Source organism: Rhinoderma darwinii (genome assembly GCF_050947455.1).
Source record: "Rhinoderma darwinii isolate aRhiDar2 chromosome 8 unlocalized genomic scaffold, aRhiDar2.hap1 SUPER_8_unloc_2, whole genome shotgun sequence".
Lineage (NCBI taxonomy): Eukaryota > Metazoa > Chordata > Amphibia > Anura > Rhinodermatidae > Rhinoderma > Rhinoderma darwinii.
Window position 1 is genome coordinate 269560 of NW_027461825.1, and position 22476 is coordinate 292035.

General features: G+C 45.9%; 1 protein-coding gene across 1 annotated transcript in view; it reads left to right on the top strand.

The window, feature by feature from the left end:
* Positions 1 to 22096, top strand: part of LOC142697918 (connector enhancer of kinase suppressor of ras 2-like) — a 216835-nt gene extending 194739 nt beyond the window's left edge. The window contains exons 3-4 of the mRNA XM_075847719.1: positions 18710 to 18912; positions 21943 to 22096. Coding sequence (XP_075703834.1) covers positions 18710 to 18912; positions 21943 to 22096 — 357 coding nt within the window. The remainder of the gene's footprint in view (positions 1 to 18709; positions 18913 to 21942) is intronic.
* Positions 22097 to 22476: the final 380 nt, after the last annotated feature.

Consider the following 22476-nt stretch of genomic DNA (forward strand, 5'->3'; position numbering starts at 1 on the left):
GTACAGGATAAGTAATGTAATGTATGTACACAGTGACTCCACCAGCAGAATAGTGAGTGCAGCTCTGGAGTATAATACAGGATATAACTCAGGATCAGTACAGGATAAGTAATGTATGTACACAGTGACTCCACCAGCAGAATAGTGAGTGCAGCTCTGGAGTATAATACAGGATGTAACTCAGGATCAGTGCAGGATAAGTAATGTAATGTATGTACACAGTGACTCCACCAGCAGAATAGTGAATGCAGCTCTGGAGTATAATACAGGATGTAACTCAGGATCAGTACAGGATAAGTAATGTAATGTATGTACACAGTGACTCCACCAGCAGAATAGTGACTGCAGCTCTGGAGTATAATACAGGATGTAACTCAGGATCAGTACAGGATAAGTAATGTAATGTATGTACACAGTGACTCCACAGCAGAATAGTGAGTGCAGCTCTGGAGTATAATACAGGATATAACTCAGGATCAGTACAGGATAAGTAATGTAATATATGTACACAGTGACTCCACAGCAGAATAGTGAGTGCAGCTCTGGAGTATAATACAGGATGTAACTCAGGATCAGTACAGGATAAGTAATGTAATGTATGTACACAGTGACTCCACCAGCAGAATAGTGAGTGCAGCTCTGGAGTATAATACAGGATATAACTCAGGATGAGTACAGGATAAGTAATGTAATATATGTACACAGTGACTCCACAGCAGAATAGTGAGTGCAGCTCTGGAGTATAATACAGGATGTAACTCAGGATCAGTGTAGGATAAGTAATGTAATGTATGTACACAGTGACTCCACCAGCAGAATAGTGAGTGCAGCTCTGGAGTATAATACAGGATATAACTCAGGATCAGTACAGGATAAGTAATGTAATGTATGTACACAGTGACTCCACCAGCAGAATAGTGAGTGCAACTCTGGAGTATAATACAGGATGTAACTCAGGATCAGTACAGGATAAGTAATGTAATGTATGTACACAGTGACTCCACCAGCAGAATAGTGAGTGCAGCTCTGGAGTATAATACAGGATGTAACTCAGGATCAGTACAGGATAAGTAATGTAATGTATGTACACAGTGACTCCACCAGCAGAATAGTGAGTGCAGCTCTGGAGTATAATACAGGATATAACTCAGGATCAGTACAGGGTAAGTAATGTAATGTATGTACACAGTGACTCCACCAGCAGAATAGTGAGTGCATCTCTGGAGTATAATACAGGATATAACTCAGGATCAGTACAGGATAAGTAATGTAATGTATGTACACAGTGACTCCAGCAGCAGAATAGTGAGTGCAGCTCTGGAGTATAATACAGGATGTAACTCAGGATCAGTACAGGATAAGTAATGTAATGTATGTACACAGTGACTCCAGCAGCAGAATAGTGAGTGCAGCTCTGGAGTATAATACAGGATGTAACTCAGGATCAGTGCAGGATAAGTAATGTAATGTATGTACACAGTGACTCCAGCAGCAGAATAGTGAGTGCAGCTCTGGAGTATAATACAGGATGTAACTCAGGATCAGTACAGGATAAGTAATGTATGTACACAGTGACTCCACCAGCAGAACAGTGAGTGCAGCTCTGGAGTATAATACAGGATGTAACGCAGGATCAGTACAGGATAAGTAATGTAATGTATGTACACAGTGACTTCACCAGCAGAATAGTGACTGCAGCTCTGGAGTATAATACAGGATGTAACTCAGGATCAGTACAGGATAAGTAATGTAATGTATGTACACAGTGACTCCACAGCAGAATAGTGAGTGCAGCTCTGGAGTATAATACAGGATATAACTCAGGATCAGTACAGGATAAGTAATGTAATATATGTACACAGTGACTCCACCAGCAGAATAGTGACTGCAGCTCTGGAGTATAATACAGGATGTAACTCAGGATCAGTACAGGATAAGTAATGTAATGTATGTACACAGTGACTCCACAGCAGAATAGTGAGTTCAGCTCTGGAGTATAATACAGGATATAACTCAGGATCAGTACAGGATAAGTAATGTAATATATGTACACAGTGACTCCACAGCAGAATAGTGAGTGCAGCTCTGGAGTATAATACAGGATGTAACTCAGGATCAGTACAGGATAAGTAATGTAATGTATGTACACAGTGACTCCACCAGCAGAATAGTGAGTGCAGCTCTGGAGTATAATACAGGATGTAACTCAGGATCAGTACAGGATAAGTAATGTAATGTATGTACACAGTGACTCCACCAGCAGAATAGTGAGTGCAGCTCTGGAGTATAATACAGGATGTAACTCAGGATCAGTACAGGATAAGTAATGTATGTACACAGTGACTCCACCAGCAGAACAGTGAGTGCAGCTCTGGAGTATAATACAGGATGTAACGCAGGATCAGTACAGGATAAGTAATGTAATGTATGTACACAGTGACTCCACCAGCAGAATAGTGACTGCAGCTCTGGAGTATAATACAGGATGTAACTCAGGATCAGTACAGGATAAGTAATGTAATGTATGTACACAGTGACTCCACAGCAGAATAGTGAGTGCAGCTCTGGAGTATAATACAGGATATAACTCAGGATCAGTACAGGATAAGTAATGTAATATATGTACACAGTGACTCCACAGCAGAATAGTGAGTGCAGCTCTGGAGTATAATACAGGATGTAACTCAGGATCAGTACAGGATAAGTAATGTAATGTATGTACACAGTGACTCCACCAGCAGAATAGTGAGTGCAGCTCTGGAGTATAATACAGGATATAACTCAGGATGAGTACAGGATAAGTAATGTAATATATGTACACAGTGACTCCACAGCAGAATAGTGAGTGCAGCTCTGGAGTATAATACAGGATGTAACTCAGGATCAGTGTAGGATAAGTAATGTAATGTATGTACACAGTGACTCCACCAGCAGAATAGTGAGTGCAGCTCTGGAGTATAATACAGGATATAACTCAGGATCAGTACAGGATAAGTAATGTAATGTATGTACACAGTGACTCCACCAGCAGAATAGTGAGTGCAACTCTGGAGTATAATACAGGATGTAACTCAGGATCAGTACAGGATAAGTAATGTAATGTATGTACACAGTGACTCCACCAGCAGAATAGTGAGTGCAGCTCTGGAGTATAAATACAGGATGTAACTCAGGATCAGTACAGGATAAGTAATGTAATGTATGTACACAGTGACTCCACCAGCAGAATAGTGAGTGCAGCTCTGGAGTATAATACAGGATGTAACTCAGGATCATTTGTCCTTTAAACAAGTAAATAAAAGGCTTTACACAGTAACTGCACATTGCATTTGAATTGAATCCTCAAGGATAGTGAAGCCGAGTTTCGTTTTATTTATTCGCTCATTGTGTATTTCCATAATGTATTTCTCGTTTCAGTCGTTGTGCGGAGATTTCCCAGAATCGTAATATTTATAATAGTCACATAATATAGATTGTCACCGCTGACACCTTCGCTCTTCTTAGCATTTCAGGGAGGTCACAGGTCACGTCACGTTTGTGTTTCTGGTATGGCGGAGATGATAGTCGGGGGAACGCTTCCAGCTAAACCGCCTCAGACGTTGTGTGACAATCTTTAGGACGCTGTGTTACCTGCTGTGGTGTCTTCAGATTCTGCGGATGTAATTAATAGTGATCTGTCTGCAGCGCCTGTCAGACCAGACATCTCCACATGACTCAGCTGCAGCGCTCACTGCTGTGGTTGTCACGGCCCCGCCCCCTGTAACTGGTTAATAATATGACCTCATTACATTATATTAAAGGGTAACTCCACCCAAAATATTTTCCAGAATCATTGCTTGTTTTACAGGGAATATAAAGCCGTTTCTCTTTATTATATTGACCCATCTTCAGTTAATTTACCTAAAATCCACGTCACATTCAAATCTGAATTCAGATCTCATGATGTAGATGGAATAATCGAGATGACATCGTGGAGCATCTATTGATAAGATGTAATGCAGAGGGAGCTCCACTTTCCGTATTATTTACAGATTACATCTCCATATAATCACCACATAAACTTCAGTAACTTCCTTAATTCTTTGCTTTAATCCTTTTGTTCTGGATTCACTTAATTTTCATAGCAGAAAAATCCGCTGCAGAAATTGACACCAAATTTTCCAATGTGTGAAAAAAAGCAAAACCCAAAAAACTGCTACTAGGTCATGGTTTTCATTTCCTCATGTCATTTTTTTGTGTTGCAAAATCTGCAATGAAAATCCGCAGTAATTATAGGCTACAAAATCTGCAACAGTAATTCTGCGGTGAAATTGGCTGCGGATTGTGTGGTGTATATTTAGGCCACGTGTGAATCCACCTGGAGCAACAGTCCCAATTCTGCAGTTATATCATGTCTTATACAGCACTCACATCCAGAGCAACAGTCCCAATTCTGCAGTTATATCCTGTCTTATACAGCACTCACATCCAGAGCAGCAGTCCCAATTCTGCAGTTATATCATGTCTTATACAGCAGCAGTCACATCCAGAGCAGCAGTCCCAATTCTGCAGTTATATCATGTCTTATACAGCAGCAGTCACATCCAGAGCAACAGTCTCAATTCTGCAGTTATATCATGTCTTATACAGCACTCACATCCAGAGCAGCAGTCCCAATTCTGCAGTTATATCATGTCTTATACAGCAGTCACATCCAGAGCAGCAGTCCCAATTCTGCAGTTATATCATGTCTTATACAGCACTCACATCCAGAGCAGCAGTCCCAATTCTGCAGTTATATCATGTCTTATACCACAGTCACATCCAGAGCAGCAGTCCCAATTCTGAAGTTATATCATGTCTTATACAGCACTCACATCCAGAGCAGCAGTCCCAATTCTGCAGTTATATCATGTCTTATACAGCACTCACATCCAGAGCAGCAGTCCCAATTCTGCAGTTATATCATGTCTTATACAGCAGTCACATCCAGAGCAACAGTCTCAATTCTGCAGTTATATCATGTCTTATACAGCACTCACATCCAGAGCAGCAGTCCCAATTCTGCAGTTATATCATGTCTTATACAGCAGTCACATCCAGAGCAGCAGTCCCAATTCTGCAGTTATATCATGTCTTATACAGCACTCACATCCAGAGCAGCAGTCCCAATTCTGCAGTTATATCATGTCTTATACCACAGTCACATCCAGAGCAGCAGTCCCAATTCTGCAGTTATATCATGTCTTATACAGCAGTCACATCCAGAGCAGCAGTCCCAATTCTGCAGTTATATCATGTCTTATACAGCAGTCACATCCAGAGCAGCAGTCCCAATTCTGCAGTTATATCATGTCTTATACAGCACTCACATCCAGAGCAGCAGTCCCAATTCTGCAGTTATATCATGTCTTATACAGCAGTCACATCCAGAGCAGCAGTCCCAATTCTGCAGTTATATCATGTCTTATACAGCACTCACATCCAGAGCAGCAGTCCCAATTCTGCAGTTATATCATGTCTTATACCACAGTCACATCCAGAGCAGCAGTCCCAATTCTGCAGTTATATCATGTCTTATACAGCAGTCACATCCAGAGCAGCAGTCCCAATTCTGCAGTTATATCATGTCTTATACAGCACTCACATCCAGAGCAGCAGTCCCCAATTCTGCAGTTATATCATGTCTTATACAGCAGTCACATCCAGAGCAACAGTCCCAATTCTGCAGTTATATCATGTCTTATACAGCACTCACATCCAGAGCAGCAGTCCCAATTCTGCAGTTATATCATGTCTTATACAGCACTCACATCCAGAGCAGCAGTCCCAATTCTGCAGTTATATCATGTCTTATACAGCACTCACATACAGAGCAGCAGTCCCAATTCTGCAGTTATATCATGTCTTATACAGCACTCATATCCAGAGCAGCAGTCCCAATTCTGCAGTTATATCATGTCTTATACCACAGTCACATCCAGAGCAGCAGTCCCAATTCTGCAGTTATATCATGTCTTATACAGCAGTCACATCCAGAGCAGCAGTCCCAATTCTGCAGTTATATAATGTCTTATACCACAGTCACATCCGGAGCTGCACTCACAATTATGCAATTATAACATGTCAGTTAGAGCTGCGTTCATATTTCCGCTGTTATAACAAGTCTTATACTCCAGTCCCATCCAGAGCTGCACTCACTATTCTGCCGTTAGTTCTCGTCCTATACTCCATATGCACTCTACCTTCACTCTTAGGTTGTAGTTTAGAATCCATCCTCCGTGGGCTTACAGGCACTACAATGCCCTGCACTCTGCCGGGAGATGTCTTATAGAAATGGGACATTGACTCCGCTTTTCCAGAACTTTAATTCATCACTTTAAAACAAAATAAAAACAATCCCGTGAAGGACGCTTACGCGTTTCCAACCGAAAGGTTCTTAGTCATAGCTATGACTAAGAACCTTTCGGTTGGAAACGCGTAAGCGTCCTTCCCGGGATTTTTTTTAACTTTGTTTTAAAGTGATGAATTAAAGTTTTTGATTTTTATTGGATGGCGTGGTGGACATTATCTTCTTCTATACATCTACCGTTTTCATCCACTGCCGACCCGGAATCGTTAATGTCTACAAGCACCAAACTAAAATACAAGGTGGAGTCAGGAATCTCTGAGGTCACGGTGAGCGGACCGGCGTGTTTCCTGTGTTTTTCCTTCATTATACCACTGCTTGCTGTCTACATTGATGACACCCGTTCCCGGTGACATCACCTCAGCTGCTCTCAGCGTTTTGCGCACATCAGCTGGAATGAAGCGCTCAGGACAATTTACTGTCGGCTTTGTGAATATAATCATTGATGAATACGAGTCATTTCTATTTGAATAACAGTTTTGCTTTGCCAGCAGAGAGAGCGGGGCGAGCGGCGAGATAGAGCCGGCGAGCGGCAGCAAATGAAATATTGATTCCTTCATATTTGGGCGCAGCTTAGAGCAGATGAATCATTAAGTCTGTGTAACCAGGAGCAGAGCGGAGCCGCCTGTTAATCAGCATGAGATTGATTCCTGAAATAAAAGAGGAATAAAGAAATTGAAGCAAAATGGCGATGAAATACAATTTCGTTTTTAATCAGGAGACGGTGAATAGAGGGAAAGTAATGAGGCCATAAACACAAAGCCGCAGCCTCATCATCCCACATGATGGGGATATTTATAAACCCTAAGAAGCCTTGAGGGGACGTAGTAGAGTAAGTAGATCCCTGCAGATCCGGGAGAAGACATGGTGGGAGGAGCCGGACCCCTCATGTGGCTGCAGATCCGGGAGAAGACGTGGGAGGAGCCGGACCCCTCATGTGGCTGCAGATCCGGGAGAAGACATGGTGGGAGGAGCCGGACCCCTCATGTGGCTGCAGATCTGGGAGAAGACATGGTGGGGGGAGCCGGACTCCTCATGTGGCTGCAGATCCGGGAGAAGACATAGTGGGAGGAGCTGGACCCCTCATGTGGCTGCAGATCCGGGAGAAGACATGGTGGGAGGAGCCGGACTCCTCATGTGGCTGCAGATGTTAAAGACATTGTGGGGGGAGCCGGACTCCTCATGTGGTTTTAGATGTTGGAGAAGACATGGTGGGGGCAGTCGGACACCTCACGTGGCTGCAGATGTTCGAGAAGACACGGTGGGGGGAGCCGGACTCCTCACGTGGCTGCAGATGTTCGAGAAGACATGGTGGGGGAGCCGGACTCCTCATGTGGCAGCAGATGTTAGAGAAGACACGGTGGGGGGAGCCGGACTCCTCATGTGGCAGCAGATGTTGGAGAAGACATGGTGGGGGGAGCCGGACTCCTCATGTGGCAGCAGATGTTGGAGAAGACATGGTGGGGGGAGCCGGACTCCTCATGTGGCAGCAGATGTTGGAGAAGACACGGTGGGGGGAGCCGGACTCCTCATGTGGCAGCAGATGTTGGAGAAGACATGGTGGGGGGAGCCGGACTCCTCATGTGGCAGCAGATGTTGGAGAAGACCATGGTGGGGGGAGCCGGACTCCTCATGTGGCAGCAGATGTTGGAGAAGACATGGTGGGGGAGCCGGACTCCTCATGTGGCAGCAGATGTTGGAGAAGACACGGTGGGGGGAGCCGGACTCCTCATGTGGCAGCAGATGTTGGAGAAGACATGGTGGGGGGAGCCGGACTCCTCATGTGGCAGCAGATGTTGGAGAAGACATGGTGGGGGGAGCCGGACTCCTCATGTGGCAGCAGATGTTGGAGAAGACATGGTGGGGGGAGCCGGACTCCTCATGTGGCAGCAGATGTTGGAGAAGACATGGTGGGGGGAGCCGGACTCCTCATGTGGCAGCAGATGTTGGAGAAGACATGGTGGGGGGAGCCGGACTCCTCACGTGGCTGTAGATGTTGGAGAAGTCGATACATTAAAGTTTTGCATGTTTAAGAATACACAATAACGTAATTTAGATTCGGAATAGAACAAATCAGCGCGTTTTGAGGCCGGACCGGCCCGTTTATCAGTCACTGGACAAAACTCGTTGCCTTCTGACATTGTTTTGCTAATCTCAATTACAGTTGTGTTTGTCCTTGGAGATTTTTCTGAGGACACTTTGACTTTTTCTACATCTGCTGCCACGACTCGACTGCCTGACTGCTAATAATGAGCGGCGGGGTCAGGGGAGCCGGACAGACCAGGGGAGCGCAGGGCCAGCACCACCTCATCTTACCTTCTCCTTAGGCCTCATGCACACGACCGTAGCCATGTACACGGCTGTGATTTTCGGGTCGGCCGGGGTCGGAGTGTCACTATTTGCTATGAGCCCGGGCTCCTGGAAACCACGGTTGTGTGCATGGCTCCATAGGAATGAATGGGCCGCAATTCTCCTGTGGATATTCGGGGCAATTGCGGCCGCAAAGGCACGTTCATGTGCATGGGGCCTTACTCTGCTGCACTTTGAGGTGTCCTCTGGGATCATAGCTCTGGGGAGGGGCGGTTTGACGCCAGGCCCTGCACCCGTTGGTCTGATGTCAGTGGCATGGCTTGTCTCTATGGTATTTTGGGGGCAGTGCTCAGTCTATCAAGGATGATAGGAGTTGCAGTCAAGCTGCTGAGTTTCATTTCACTTTTTCTTAAACAGAAAAAATTTCCAGAAAGTTTTGAGAATGCCCCAGCAGAGGACCCCGCGGACCCCCAGATTAATGTCCTCTGTTGGGGCCAAGGCTTCTCTGTTGCTGATACAAATGAGGACAATTATTTACAATATAAATTTCTATTTCATGTTCAGAAATGTGTAAATCCTTTGCCCTCATCCCGCGCTACTTCATGGCTTATACTCCGGTCACATGCAAATCTGCATTCACAATTCTGTTGTTATATCGCATCTTATACTCCAGTTACATCAAGAGCAGCATCCCATATTCTGCTGGTTACCTGTTCACTCTCTGAAGGCCCTTACATCTCTCTGATAAGGTATGACGTATTAGCAGAATTGTGACTGCAGCCCTGGATGTAACTGGAGTATAAACCATGATGTAACAGCAGAATTGTGAATACAGCTCTGGAGGTAGCTGGAGTATAGGACATGATATAAATCAGGATCAGTGACAGATGTAAAGCACATATAGATGGGCCATGTAAAGAGAAGTGTAATAGCGGGGCTGCACTTCATACCAGATGGGGGGGGGGGGCAGCAGCTTCAATCTCATAAAGCAGGAGAGGTTGGACTTCGGGCAGGGAGTTGTGGACGCTCGGCTCCTTCCAGTAAATTGGGTCAATTAAGTCGTCCGGTGTGGATCTCTGGAGCTTGCGGGAGATTGATCTATTTCTTCAGCTAACAAGACTTCTTCCATAAATCCAGCGTTCTGCTCCCACCTCGTCCGGGCGGGTGATGGCTGAACACTCAATCTCTTCTCTTTCTTGCCCCGGGATCTAAATGTGCTTTTTTCTTCATTTAATAATAAGAAGTTGTCTGATGTTTTCTGAAGGCTCCTCGGGCTGTGCCAGACACAAGCAGCTCTGCTATTCCACAAGACGTGTTAATGGGTCCAGACTCCTGCAATACAATTCTTACATCATATCAATATACAGTATGTACCCCACAAGACAGCGCGGCCCAGGGGACATGGAAGTCCGGTCAGGAGACCCTCATATTAGCTGGATATAATAAGAGATCTCTGTCTGGGCCGGACATGGAGGACCCTCATTTGGGTTGGATATGGGAGACCTCAGTCTGGACATTGGACGCTTGTCTGGACTGGACATTAAAGACATTCATCTTGGCCAGACATGGGAGATCTTTCTTTGAGCTTGACATTGGAGACACTTGCCTGGACTAGACATTAGAGACCTCATCTTAGCTAGATATGAGAGATCTTTGTCTCTCTGGACATGGAGGACCCTGGTCTTGGTTGGGCTTTAGAGACCCTCATCTTGGCTGGACATTTGATATCTTTGTCTCTCTGGACATGGGGGACCCTGGTCTTGGTTGGGCTTTGGAGACCCTCATCTTGGCTGGACATTTGATATATTTGTCTCTCTGGACATGGAGGACCCTGGTCTTGGTTGGGCTTTAGAGACCCTCATCTTGGCTGGACATTTGATATCTTTGTCTCTCTGGACATGGGGGACCCTGGTCTTGGTTGGGCTTTGGAGACCCTCATCTTGGCTGGACATTTGATATATTTGTCTCTCTGTACATGGAGGACCCTGGTCTTGGTTGGGCTTTGGAGACCCTCATCTTGGCTGGACATTTGATATCTTTGTCGCTCTGGACATGGGGGACCCTGGTCTTGGTTGGGCTTTAGAGACCCTCATCTTGGCTGGACATTTGATATCTTTGTCTCTCTGGACATGGGGGACCCTGGTCTTGGTTGGGCTTTGGAGACCCTCATCTTGGCTGGACATTTGATATATTTGTCTCTCTGGACATGGAGGACCCTGGTCTTGGTTGGGCTTTAGAGACCCTCATCTTGGCTGGACATTTGATATCTTTGTCTCTCTGGACATGGGGGACCCTGGTCTTGGTTGGGCTTTGGAGACCCTCATCTTGGCTGGACATTTGATATATTTGTCTCTCTGTACATGGAGGACCCTGGTCTTGGTTGGGCTTTGGAGACCCTCATCTTGGCTGGACATTTGATATCTTTGTTGCTCTGGACATGGGGGACCCTGGTCTTGGTTGGGCTTTAGAGACCCTCATCTTGGCAGGACATTTGATATCTTTGTCTCTCTGGACATGGAGGACCCAGGTCTTGGTTGGGCTTTGGAGACCCTCATCTTGGCTGGACATTTGATATATTTGTCTCTCTGTACATGGAGGACCCTGGTCTTGGTTGGGCTTTGGAGACCCTCATCTTGGCTGGATAAGGTAGACCTTGTCTTGGTCACCTCCATTCACCTGGACTGAAATAACTTATTGGGTAAAGCCCCATTTACATTATCATTATACAGTAATGCTTCTTTTTTTCTGGCATCAATGGGACCTGCTAGGTGCCAAATGATCAAATATTCTGGATTATTGGACAGCCGTAGGAAAGTCTTTAATTTGTAAGGAGAGAATCATCGGAGAGACCGGACATTTCTAACTGATATTTATAATGTACATATTCATGATTGATCATTGATATTTATAATTTCTACATTGATGATGAATATTTCTTGTATCCGTTATGTATTCCGCCCCCTAGAGACTAATACTGGAATGGATAACATGTAGAGATAGCAGATGTGACTTGTTTGGGGGTTGCTGGTCATACATATTAAACAGCAGTAGGGCGATGTTCGAATGATCGTTTGTCTGAAGAATATTGGCTAAGCCAACATCCCCATACGCATATTTTATGTCGCTGGCCGTTATAGTGGGGCGACGTCCCAATACATGTCCAAAGGGACAAAAAATGACGGTCCGATGTATGGCCGGAAGTAACGGACCCTCGTACTCTCCTCCTTTGTGAGTTGCCATTTGCAGGACAATGGTTCGCGGTCACGCAGGTCACTCCATTGACAGTCAATACTTGGCTGACCAGTATTTTAGGAGGTTACTGTCGGCCATCAGGCTGTTATCCTATTTGTTTGCTTCATTTCCTAATCAGCGATCGTTCATTCTGGTCGCAGATCGGCCACTTTCATCATCTTTCGTCTATTGTGTACGGCCGCATTTACACTGTTACTGTAGGTCAATAGTCGCCATGACAGACGCTCGTGTTTTGCGCTAATGACTTTCCTGAAATAGCAGGACCGCGCCGTGGTCAAATGGAAACAGCTTTGATTTTCTCTGTTGGGGTCTTTCAGCTTCACTTCCCATCAGAAATCAATAACAGTTCATTGGTCTTTGCTTTGTGAATATTGATCCTCTGGGGATGCGCAGGTCTCTGGTCCCCCGCTGGTTGTGACTATGGACACGTTGTATCCGCCATGGTGACCGCAAGTCCTCATCCAGCTGATGGCTCAGATAATTCTATTAAACCACTTACATCAAGTCTTGTACTCTAGTCACATCCAGAGCTGCGTTTACAATTCTGCTACTTTCCTGTTAACTCATTAGCTGCAGAGCCTATTATCTCGCTGCTGCCATCTGCTGGTTGTATGTTTATATAGATCACCCTTTGCTGTGTCACATTGAAGGAGATGTAGTGTTTACATCAAGACCTATACATTTTCAGGCAGGGGAACGGCGCCCCTAGTGGTGAGGTCACTTGCAACAAAAATCTGTACACCAGAATGTGATTTTGAAGCTTGTTATCCTGGAGGTCTCAGGGCCGCATTTTACTGTTAATAGAAAACCTGGGATTTATGATGAGATGAAGAACATGGAGGAAATCTATAATACAGGGAAAGCGAAGCCTCTGCCGGCGGGACATGCACTGACGGCAGCTCCTAATGATCCTTATTGATGACACTCAGTATAATGTAAGAACACAGGAGATGAAAGGGAGACAGATGTGAAAGGATAAATTGCCCGTTCCTGGTAAAATGACTTCTTGCTGTGTTCCCAGCGCTGCGTCTACCTCCCGAACCCTCAGATCAGTACTCAGCTCTCCTGCAGAGCAGCTGCAATTACCCTTCAGGTGAGATCACCCCCCCCCCCGCCACTGAAGCGGCTCCGCTGCTGCTGCGCAAGAACATTGACTATTCATTGATTGGAAGTTGTTGTTAATACTGTAAGGCCCAGAGAGCAGCCGGAAGATCCCAGTCCCCTGGAGAATCTGACAGATCCTGAGTAGATCCCAGTCTCCTGTTGTATATGACAGATCCTGAGTAGATCTCCAGGGCTCTGGTGAATCTGACAGATCCTGAATAGATCTCAAGGGCTCTGGTGAATCTGACAGATCCTGAGTAGATCCCAGTCTTCTGGTGGATCTGACAGATCCTGAGCAGATCCCAGTCTTCTGGTGGATCTGACAGATCCTGAGCAGATCCCAGTCTCCTGGTGGATCTGACAGATCCTGAGTAGATCCCAGTCTCCTGGTGGATCTGACAGATCCTGAGTAGATCCCAGTCTCCTGGTGGATCTGACAGATCCTGAGTAGATCTCCAGGGTCTTGGTGAAACTGACAGATCCTGAGTAGCTCTCCAGGTCTTTGGTGAATCTGACAGATCCTGCGTAGAACCCAGTCCCCTGTTGAATCTGATAGATCCTGAGTAGATCTCCAGGTTTCGGCACGGAGGACGCTTCCTCTTACAGTGTATGGTGATCATTGCAGTCCGCCCAGATGTCGCTGTTTTTATTTCATACTGGTTAATATTTTGTCGCGCCCCCCCTCTGCTCCACGGAGTCGTCGGGACGCGCACCCAAACTGCTGCTACTGCATAGAGTGTAAAATCCTCCCTCCTTTTATGTTGTCTGTAATATTTCATGATTGACTTATAATAATGTTTATGGGTCTATATGGGGGTAACCAGAAAGTGCTGCCCCATAGAAAACTTCTGAGTGCCATCGAACTGCCCCCGAGAATATACCAGCTCCATGTGAAAGAGGGCACACGTACCGGATGAGCCGTGGTAAAAAACATAAAAACTCCCAGCAATTCTCAGACTATGATGGAAGTTGTAGTTTTGCAGAACAGGTATCTCAACTCTTGTAAAAACTACAACTACCAGCATGACCTGACAAATGATCAGAGTATGTTAGGACAATAGTCAGATACATTAGTAGAAAATGCAGGATAGCACTTACAGGTGACTGGGCAAATCTAGTAGATAATAATAACACTTACAGGTGACCAGAGCAGAACTAGTAGATAATAATAAGGGCATGCCCAGACGTGGCGGAATTCTTCCGCAACTGTCCGCATCAATGCCGCACAGAATCTGCGTTGCAGATTCTGCGGCGGATCTGCCCAAAATGTGCAGTAAATTGATGCGGACTAGCTGCTGCGTATTGAGGTGAAAGTGCTTCCCTTCTCCCTATCAGTGCAGGACAGAGAGAAGGGCCAGCACTTTCCCTAGTGAAAGTAAAAGAATTTCATACTTACCGCCCGTTGTCTTGGTGACGCGTCCCTCTTTCGGCATCCAGCCCGACCTCCCTGGATGACGCGGCAGTCCATGTGACCGCTGCAGCCTGTGATTGGCCTGTGATTGGCTGTAGCCTGTGATTGGCCTGTGATTGGCTGCAGCCTGTGATTGGCTGCAGCCTGTGATTGGCCTGTGATTGGCTGCAGCCTGTGATTGGCCTGTGATTGGCCTGTGATTGGCTGCAGCCTGTGATTGGCCTGTGATTGGCTGCAGCCGTCACTTAGACTGAAACGTCATCCTGGGAGGCCGGACTGGAGACAGAAGCAGGGAGTTCTCGGTAAGTATGAACTTCTATTTTTTTTACAGGTTGCTGTATATTGGGATCGGTAGTCACTGTCCCGGGTGCAGAAACAGTTACTGCCGATCGCTTAACTCTTTCAGCACCCTGGACAGTGACAATTTACTAATGTCGCCTAGCATCGCTCCCGTAATTATGGGTGCACACACGTAGTCACCCGTAATTCCGGGAGCCCCATTGACTTCCTCAGTCTGGCTGTAGACCTAGAAATACATAGGTCCAGCCAGAATGAAGAAATGTCATGTTAAAAAACCAATCCGCTCCGCAGCACACATAACATGTACATGACAGGTGCGGACTTCATTGCGGAACTTAGAATCTCCATTGAAGTCAATGGAGAAATTCCGCAACCAGTCCGCAACATCCATTGTATGCTGCGGACACCAAATTCCGCACCGCAGCCTATGCTCCGCAGCGGAATTGTCCGCAACGTGCAAACGAACCCAACCACAAAGCTGTGGAAGGCAATGGAGAAACGTGTACGCTGCGGATTTCCAGAGCAATTGCGCTATGTCTGGCCATGCCCTAAGGGTATGTTCCCACGCAGTGGTTTCAGACATAATTCGGGCGTTTTACGCCTCAAATTACTTTTTAAAAAACGCCCCTAATACGCCTACAAACAGCTGCCCATTGCTTTCAATGGGTTTTATGATGTTCTGTTCCCACAAGCCTTTATTTAACGCGTTGCTGTCAAAATATGGCGAATAAAATGACGGCTCGTCAAAAGAAGTGCAGGACACTCCTTGGGACGTTTTTGGAGGCGTTTTTCATTGACTCTATTGAAAAACAGCTTAAAAAACGGGCGTAAAAAACGCCACGAAAAACGCGAGTTGTTTAAAAAAACGTCTGAAAATCGTATTTTGAGACGTTCCTGGTCACTGCGTGTGAACATACACTTACACTTACAGGTGACCGAAGCAGATCTAGCAGATAATAATAACACTTACAGGTGACCGGGGCAGATCTAGTAGATAATAACACTTACAGGTGACCAGGGAAGATCAAGCAGATAATAATAACACTTACAGGTGACCAGAGCAGATCTAGCAGATAATAACACTTACAGGTGACCAGAGCAGATCTAGCAGATAATAATAACACTTACAGGTGACCGGGGCAGATCTAGCAGATAATAATAACATTTACAGGTGACCGGGGAAGCTCTAGCAGATAATAATAAGGGGGGATTCACACGAGCGTGTATTCGGTCCGTGCGGGCCGCGTGGTTTTCACGCGCCACGCACAGACCAATACAAGTCTATGGGGCAGTACAGACAGTCCGTGCTTTTTGCGCAGCGTTTGTCAGCTGCTCAAAAAGCGCGACAGGTTCAATATCTCCGCGTATTTCGCGCATCACGCACCCATTGAAGTCAATGGGTGCGTGAAAACCACGCATGTGACTGGGGTAGATCTAGCAGATAACAATAACACTTACAGGTGACTGGGGTAGATCTAGCAGATAACAATAACACTTACAGGTGACTGGGGTAGATCTAGCAGATAACAATAACACTTACAGGTGACCGGGGCAGATCTAGCAGATAACAATAACACTTACAGGTGACTGGGGTAGATCTAGCAGATAACAATAACACTTACAGGTGACTGGGGTAGATCTAGCAGATAATAATAGCACTTACAGGTGACCGGGGCAGATCTAGCAGATAATAATAACACTTACAGGTGAACGGGCAGATCTAGCAGATAATAATAACACTTACAAGTGACGAGGACAGATCTAGCAGATAATAACATTTACAGGTGACAAGGGCAGATCTAGCAGATAATAATAACACTTACAGGTGACTGGGGCAGATCTAGTAGATAATAATAACATTTACAGGTGACCGGGGCAGATCTAGCAGATAACAATAACACTTACAGGTGACTCGGGGTAGATCTAGCAGATTATAATAACATTTACAGGTGACCGGGGAAGATCTAGTAGATAATAATAACACTTACAGGTGACCGGGGCAGATCTAGCGGATAATAATAACACTTACAGGTGACCGGGGCAGATCTAGCAGATAATAACTCTTACAGGTGACCGGGGCAGATCTAGCAAATAATACTAACACTTACAGGTGACCGGCGCAGATCTAGCAGATAATAACTCTTACAGGTGACTGGGGCAGATCTAGCAGATAATAACACTTACAGGTGACCGGGGCAGATCTAGCAGATAATAACTCTTACAGGTGACCGGGCAGATCTAGCAAATAATACTAACACTTACAGGTGACCGGAGCAGATCTAGCAGATGATAATAACATTTACAGGTGACAGGGGCAGATATAGCAGTTAATAATAACACATACAGGGGACCGGGGCAGATCTAGCAGATAATAATAACACTTACACAGTCACACCCAGAGCTGCATTCACAAAGCTAATATTACATCAGGTCTTATACTCCAGTCACATCCAGAGCTCCATTCATAGTTCTGCTGTTTTCCTATTAGTTCTCAGGCTGCTGAACCTACTGATTCACGTCCAGTCATATTCTGTTCTGGTGCATTGTGGGTAGAACACAAGAGGCAGGTACAAATATAACTCCTAGAATGCAACGCAGCATAGTATAATGCATTATGGGACCTCAGCTAAACTGTTAGCAATGTTTTGGTTTCCTGTTGGCTCTCAGGATCTACATCCCTCCGACAACCCTTGTTGGTTCGGCGAGTCTGCGCTGTGCTGCATTGTGGGAGATGTAGTGTTTACATAAGCAGCGCACACTGAAGAATCTGCACCCCTCTCTGCTGCCGTTATTACAATCAATATCCACACTAATGTTCTAGTAACGATATAAAGAGTTGTCCAGTCCTCATTGTATAATGAAACATTCTGCAACTTTCTAAATCTCTGCTTGTTGTCAGTGAATCACAGCTCCACAAATTTCTCTTCGGCGCTGGACTCCCAGCTGATAAGTCTTACCTATACTGATACATTGTACCAAACTGCAGCTGTGAGACATATCAGGTCAGGACGGGTTTACAGTCTTTGGATACAAGAAAGCATGTTGTCATTCACTGAAAGCAAGCTGAGGTCCTGAAAATGGTGGGAATTGAAACACAAAATCTATTAGAAAGTTGCAGGACTTTTCATGATACAATGATGAAGTTTTATTTACAGAAGACAGGATGATAATTTCCTTACGGGGGGGGGGGGGGGTGAGATTATTATATAAACTGAGGATGATCTTTAGTCTCCCGGGCCCCGATGCAGAAAACATTTTCATCCCCCCCCCCCTCGATGGGCTTGTCTTATGTAAATTGCCACTCCCTGCAGTCCGGCCTCCTGTCCCTACTTTCTCTTCCTCTGTACTATCAATCCCATGATGCCTCAGTACAGAATCACATGAGCAGGTGCAGCCAGTACCATCTCTGCCTGCGGGGTAGGGCAGTGTGATTGTCAGGATTAGGCTCAGACATGATAAGTAGGAGCCCGGGAGGCTGAGCTGAGATCTTCTATATCTGTGTAATCATCAGTGACAGGAGATTGTGTCCCCCTGTGAGGAGCCTGAGTGGTACAGTCCATGTCATGACGTCATATGAATCCCAAAACGTAAAACTCGCATTTCCCTTCTATATCCTGACCCTTCACTTCACATCTACTGATCCCGCGCTCATTAATCAGTATGTTTACACGCTTAACAAAAAAACTGATCTTTTCACGGGAGAACAGCCCCTGATTTTCAGCCGTTTTTTATGCATCAGGCGTTTTTTGATGCGTTTTTTCCGGCCATTTTTGGAGCTGTTTTTCTATTGAAAAGCTCCGTATTTTACAGCCGTTTTTTGTTGAGCGCGTGAACATCGCCTTTATGTCACGTGGGCCGAACGCCATTTCTATGGCCATTTGACCGGTTGTTACGTTATTTTCCGGCTGCCTGTGGATTAATGAGACTTTTTTTTCTTCCTGCAGAATTACGGCCTGGAGACGGAGAACCTGCGGACGCTCTCTCACAAACTTAACGCATCAGCCAAAAATCTGCAAAACTTCATAACGGGTAGAAGGCGGAGCGGACATTACGATGGGAGGGCCACCCGACGACTGCCTAACGACTTCCTGACCTCCGTGGTGGATCTGATTGGTGCTGCCAAGAATCTGTTAGCCTGGCTGGACAGGTAACGTCATGCAGTGTCTATCCGTGTCCTGTGTGTGGCGCTCCGGGCTCCTGCCGTCCGTCATGCAGTGTCTATCCGTGTCCTGTGTGTGGCGCTCCGGGCTCCTGCCGTCCGTCATGCAGTGTCTATCCGTGTCCTGTGTGTGGCGCTCCGGGCTCCTGCTGTCGGTCATGCAGTGTCTATCCGTGTCCTGTGTGTGGCGCTCCGGGCTCCTGCCGTCGGTCATGCAGTGTCTATCCGTGTCCTGTGTGTGGCGCTCCGGGCTCCTGCCGTCGGTCATGCAGTGTCTATCCGTGTCCTGTGTGTGGCGCTCCGGGCTCCTGCCGTCCGTCATGCAGTGTCTATCCGTGTCCTGTGTGTGGCGCTCCGGGCTCCTGCCGTCCGTCATGCAGTGTCTATCCGTGTCCTGTGTGTGGCGCTCCGGGCTCCTGCCGTCATTGTCACCGTGCGGTTTCTATATTGGAACAACCTGAAGCGGTTATCTACACGACACATATTTTCCCACACTAGCAAGTAGTTGTCAGACTCCAACCCTTATGTTATCTTTGACTTTTCCCACAGAGGAGTCCGATGTCGGGAGCTCACAATCGTGATAGCGGAAATGACACAAATTTTCCATGTGGATTTCAAACTGAAAATCTGCAATTTCCAATACAATCTATGAGGGCGGGGTAGTCAAGAAAGAAAAGATGTATTTATTTTTTTTAAAGAAAAAGAAAGAAGATCCAATTTAGGGCAAACTGTGAAATTGCAAACCCATAGAATATATAGACTATACATATATAGAGTGAAATCTGCAGAAAATCCACAACAAAATCCACAACAAAATCTGCGTGTAACACGTGTGGATTTTGCTGCAGGTTCTTTGTGGATTTGCTGTAAATTTGTGTTGCCAATTATCCGCCACATCTGACCTGACCTTTAACCTCCACCCAGAGCAGGAAAGATTTGGGAGAAAACTGAAATAAATTTACAATTTCTACATTCTACAATTGGATTATTTTTGCACATATCTGCTGGTTTTTCGCAGGGCACGTTCTGCTGTGCTGCATTGTGGGAGATGTGATGGCATTACAATAGTCTGATGTAGGGAGAGCTACAACTCAAACATGGGTGAGCCGACTCCAGACTGATACATTTTACCTGCACTGATACATTGTAACAAACTATCAGAACAGGACAGATATTTGTGTTTATCACACACAGGATTGCCTAGACTGGAGACAAACCCTCAGCTGTGAGAAGTATTAGGTCTGTACAGGTTTTCAGCCTCTTGTTGTATGTTCCCATTCACTGACAGCAAGCAAAGATCTTGAAAACGGTGACAAATTGAATCAAAAAGTCTATTAGAAGGTTCTAGAACTTTTCCATTATACAATGGTTCAGCTTTATGAACATAGGACTAGGGGATGGACGGGGTCTCGGGGTCTAGGACCACATCCTAGGGTAAGAATGAGGGGTCGTGGTCCCTGTTATCAGCAGAGATGACTCCGAGCCCCCCATGTGACTGTTATGATGCATCTGATTGACCAGCCATAAAAATCATCACAAAATTCCTTTAAATATTGGCAGAGCCCATAAAATGGCGGCGCATCAGGTTGTCGAGCGCCATCTCTAGATACTGGACGGAAAACGTAAGAAATAGGATGGAAGTGAAGACCATTGATCGCCGGCTCCTCTGCCCGTCACTCGAGCCAAAGATTGTGGACGTTAAAATGCAAGTGTTCATCTGGATTCTCATCATCCGCAGATCGACTCTTTCCCCTGAAGCCGATGATTCCCTCAAAAGAAGATGAAGTGAATGGCGCCCGTTTTCCCGGCTGATCCATACAGTGATGTGAATGGGAGCGCGGACGCTGGAGAGGACGCATTCATGATTCCCGCTCATGACATGTTGGCTCAGCCGCGGGCGCTCGGCCTGACCTGGATCCGTCCGTTCCGATTACAGTCACGATGCCATTAGACGAGTGCCCTTCCCACATCATTGCAAAGAGAACGAGCTCCAGCGGGGCCGCCATATCCCAAGTGACGGCTCCGAAATCTAACATGAAGGGGAAATGGCAACAATGTATCAACTTCCCCGACCTGAAGGACAGAAAATGGAACATCCAAGGAGGACAATAGAGTTTTTAGGGCCGTCACCGAGATCTCCGCAATTCTGAATGGCATAGACATGAATCTATATTGTTAGTTATACGCAGTGGTGACATCCCCTCCTGATGTGTCAGTCTTCACTGAAGCTCCGGCATTTCATTCATAAATCTGGGAGCTCCGGGTGAACAGAACTGCAGGTCCTTTACCGCATTGCATTGTGGGAGGACACAGACAAACGTGAATATAAAGTTATACAGAATATAAAATAAAACCTGTGCTTATTTCTCCCAATGCTCCACATTTATCACGCAGTTTACGCGATGTCTTAACATGTGCAACTTTTCTTGCTATTCGCCAAATTTTAAGTGACTATAAAAGCATGTGGTCTCCAAGAAGAAATCGTTTAATTCGCATTTATTACGAGAAATAGGTGAAAATGGCGCAAATATTCGTGCAAATCTACGCCTCGGCCGGTGCACGTTTTATTTTCTGACCTTTTAGAAAGTTCAAATTGCGCCAAATGTATTAAGGGATGTGTACCTTTTATTTAATTTATCGGGAATCACCGGTACGTCGCCTTAGTGAATGGCGGCCAATTCCTTTCATATTCATATATTATTATAAGAATTCTGTGTTTATAGCGGCGGCGACTTATTGTGTGACCGTCGCAGGAAAAACGTGGAATTCCTATTGTTGCAATTTGCTTACAACCTTTTCCCCTATAGAGAAACATTGGGGTCACGCGCAAGACGTGGTAATGACGACATTTATCTGCGTCTCGAAGCGACGAAACGTTACGTGGAGCCCTGACCTGATTATGTTTGGTCGATATTGGGCCGTTTTTGCGCCCCCTGGTGGTGTCTGTTTATTACATTTGTAGGCAGCGGTCCCCTGCGCTGTCCGTTATATTAAATATAATGTGGTTTATTCCGCCAGGTCTCCATTTGTCAGCGTGACGGAATATTCACTGCTGAAGAATAACATTGTTCAACTGTGCCTGGAACTCACCACCATCGTGCAACAGGTAAGATCGTCAGCTCTTGTGTCAGCGCTCGGTATAAACCGCACACAACGTGAGACTCCAACGTGAAGATTGCGGCAGGACTGAAGGATTTCTATTTACTGGGGGTTTTAAGCGCAGGAGGAGGCGCGGCACTCAGCGATATGTCCGCAGCGCCCTCATGTACATTGTGTATCCGGATCTCGCTGATCAGCAACAGGGAAAATAAACTCCCCACAGCAGCACCTGGTGCCGGCCAATAACATGACAGCTGTTATCTCTAGCCGCCTGTCGTTTATGTAAGGAGCGCAGGCCGTCATAAAACGGTCGGTTGCTGATGGCGCTCCAGACGGTTAAAAATGGTTGTTGGGAACATTGGAAGCCGCCATGGAGGAGACGCGTTACGATCAGTACAAGTCGCCGATCATTCAGCGGTTACTCCGTCTTCCATATAATGAAGTTCTAACGGA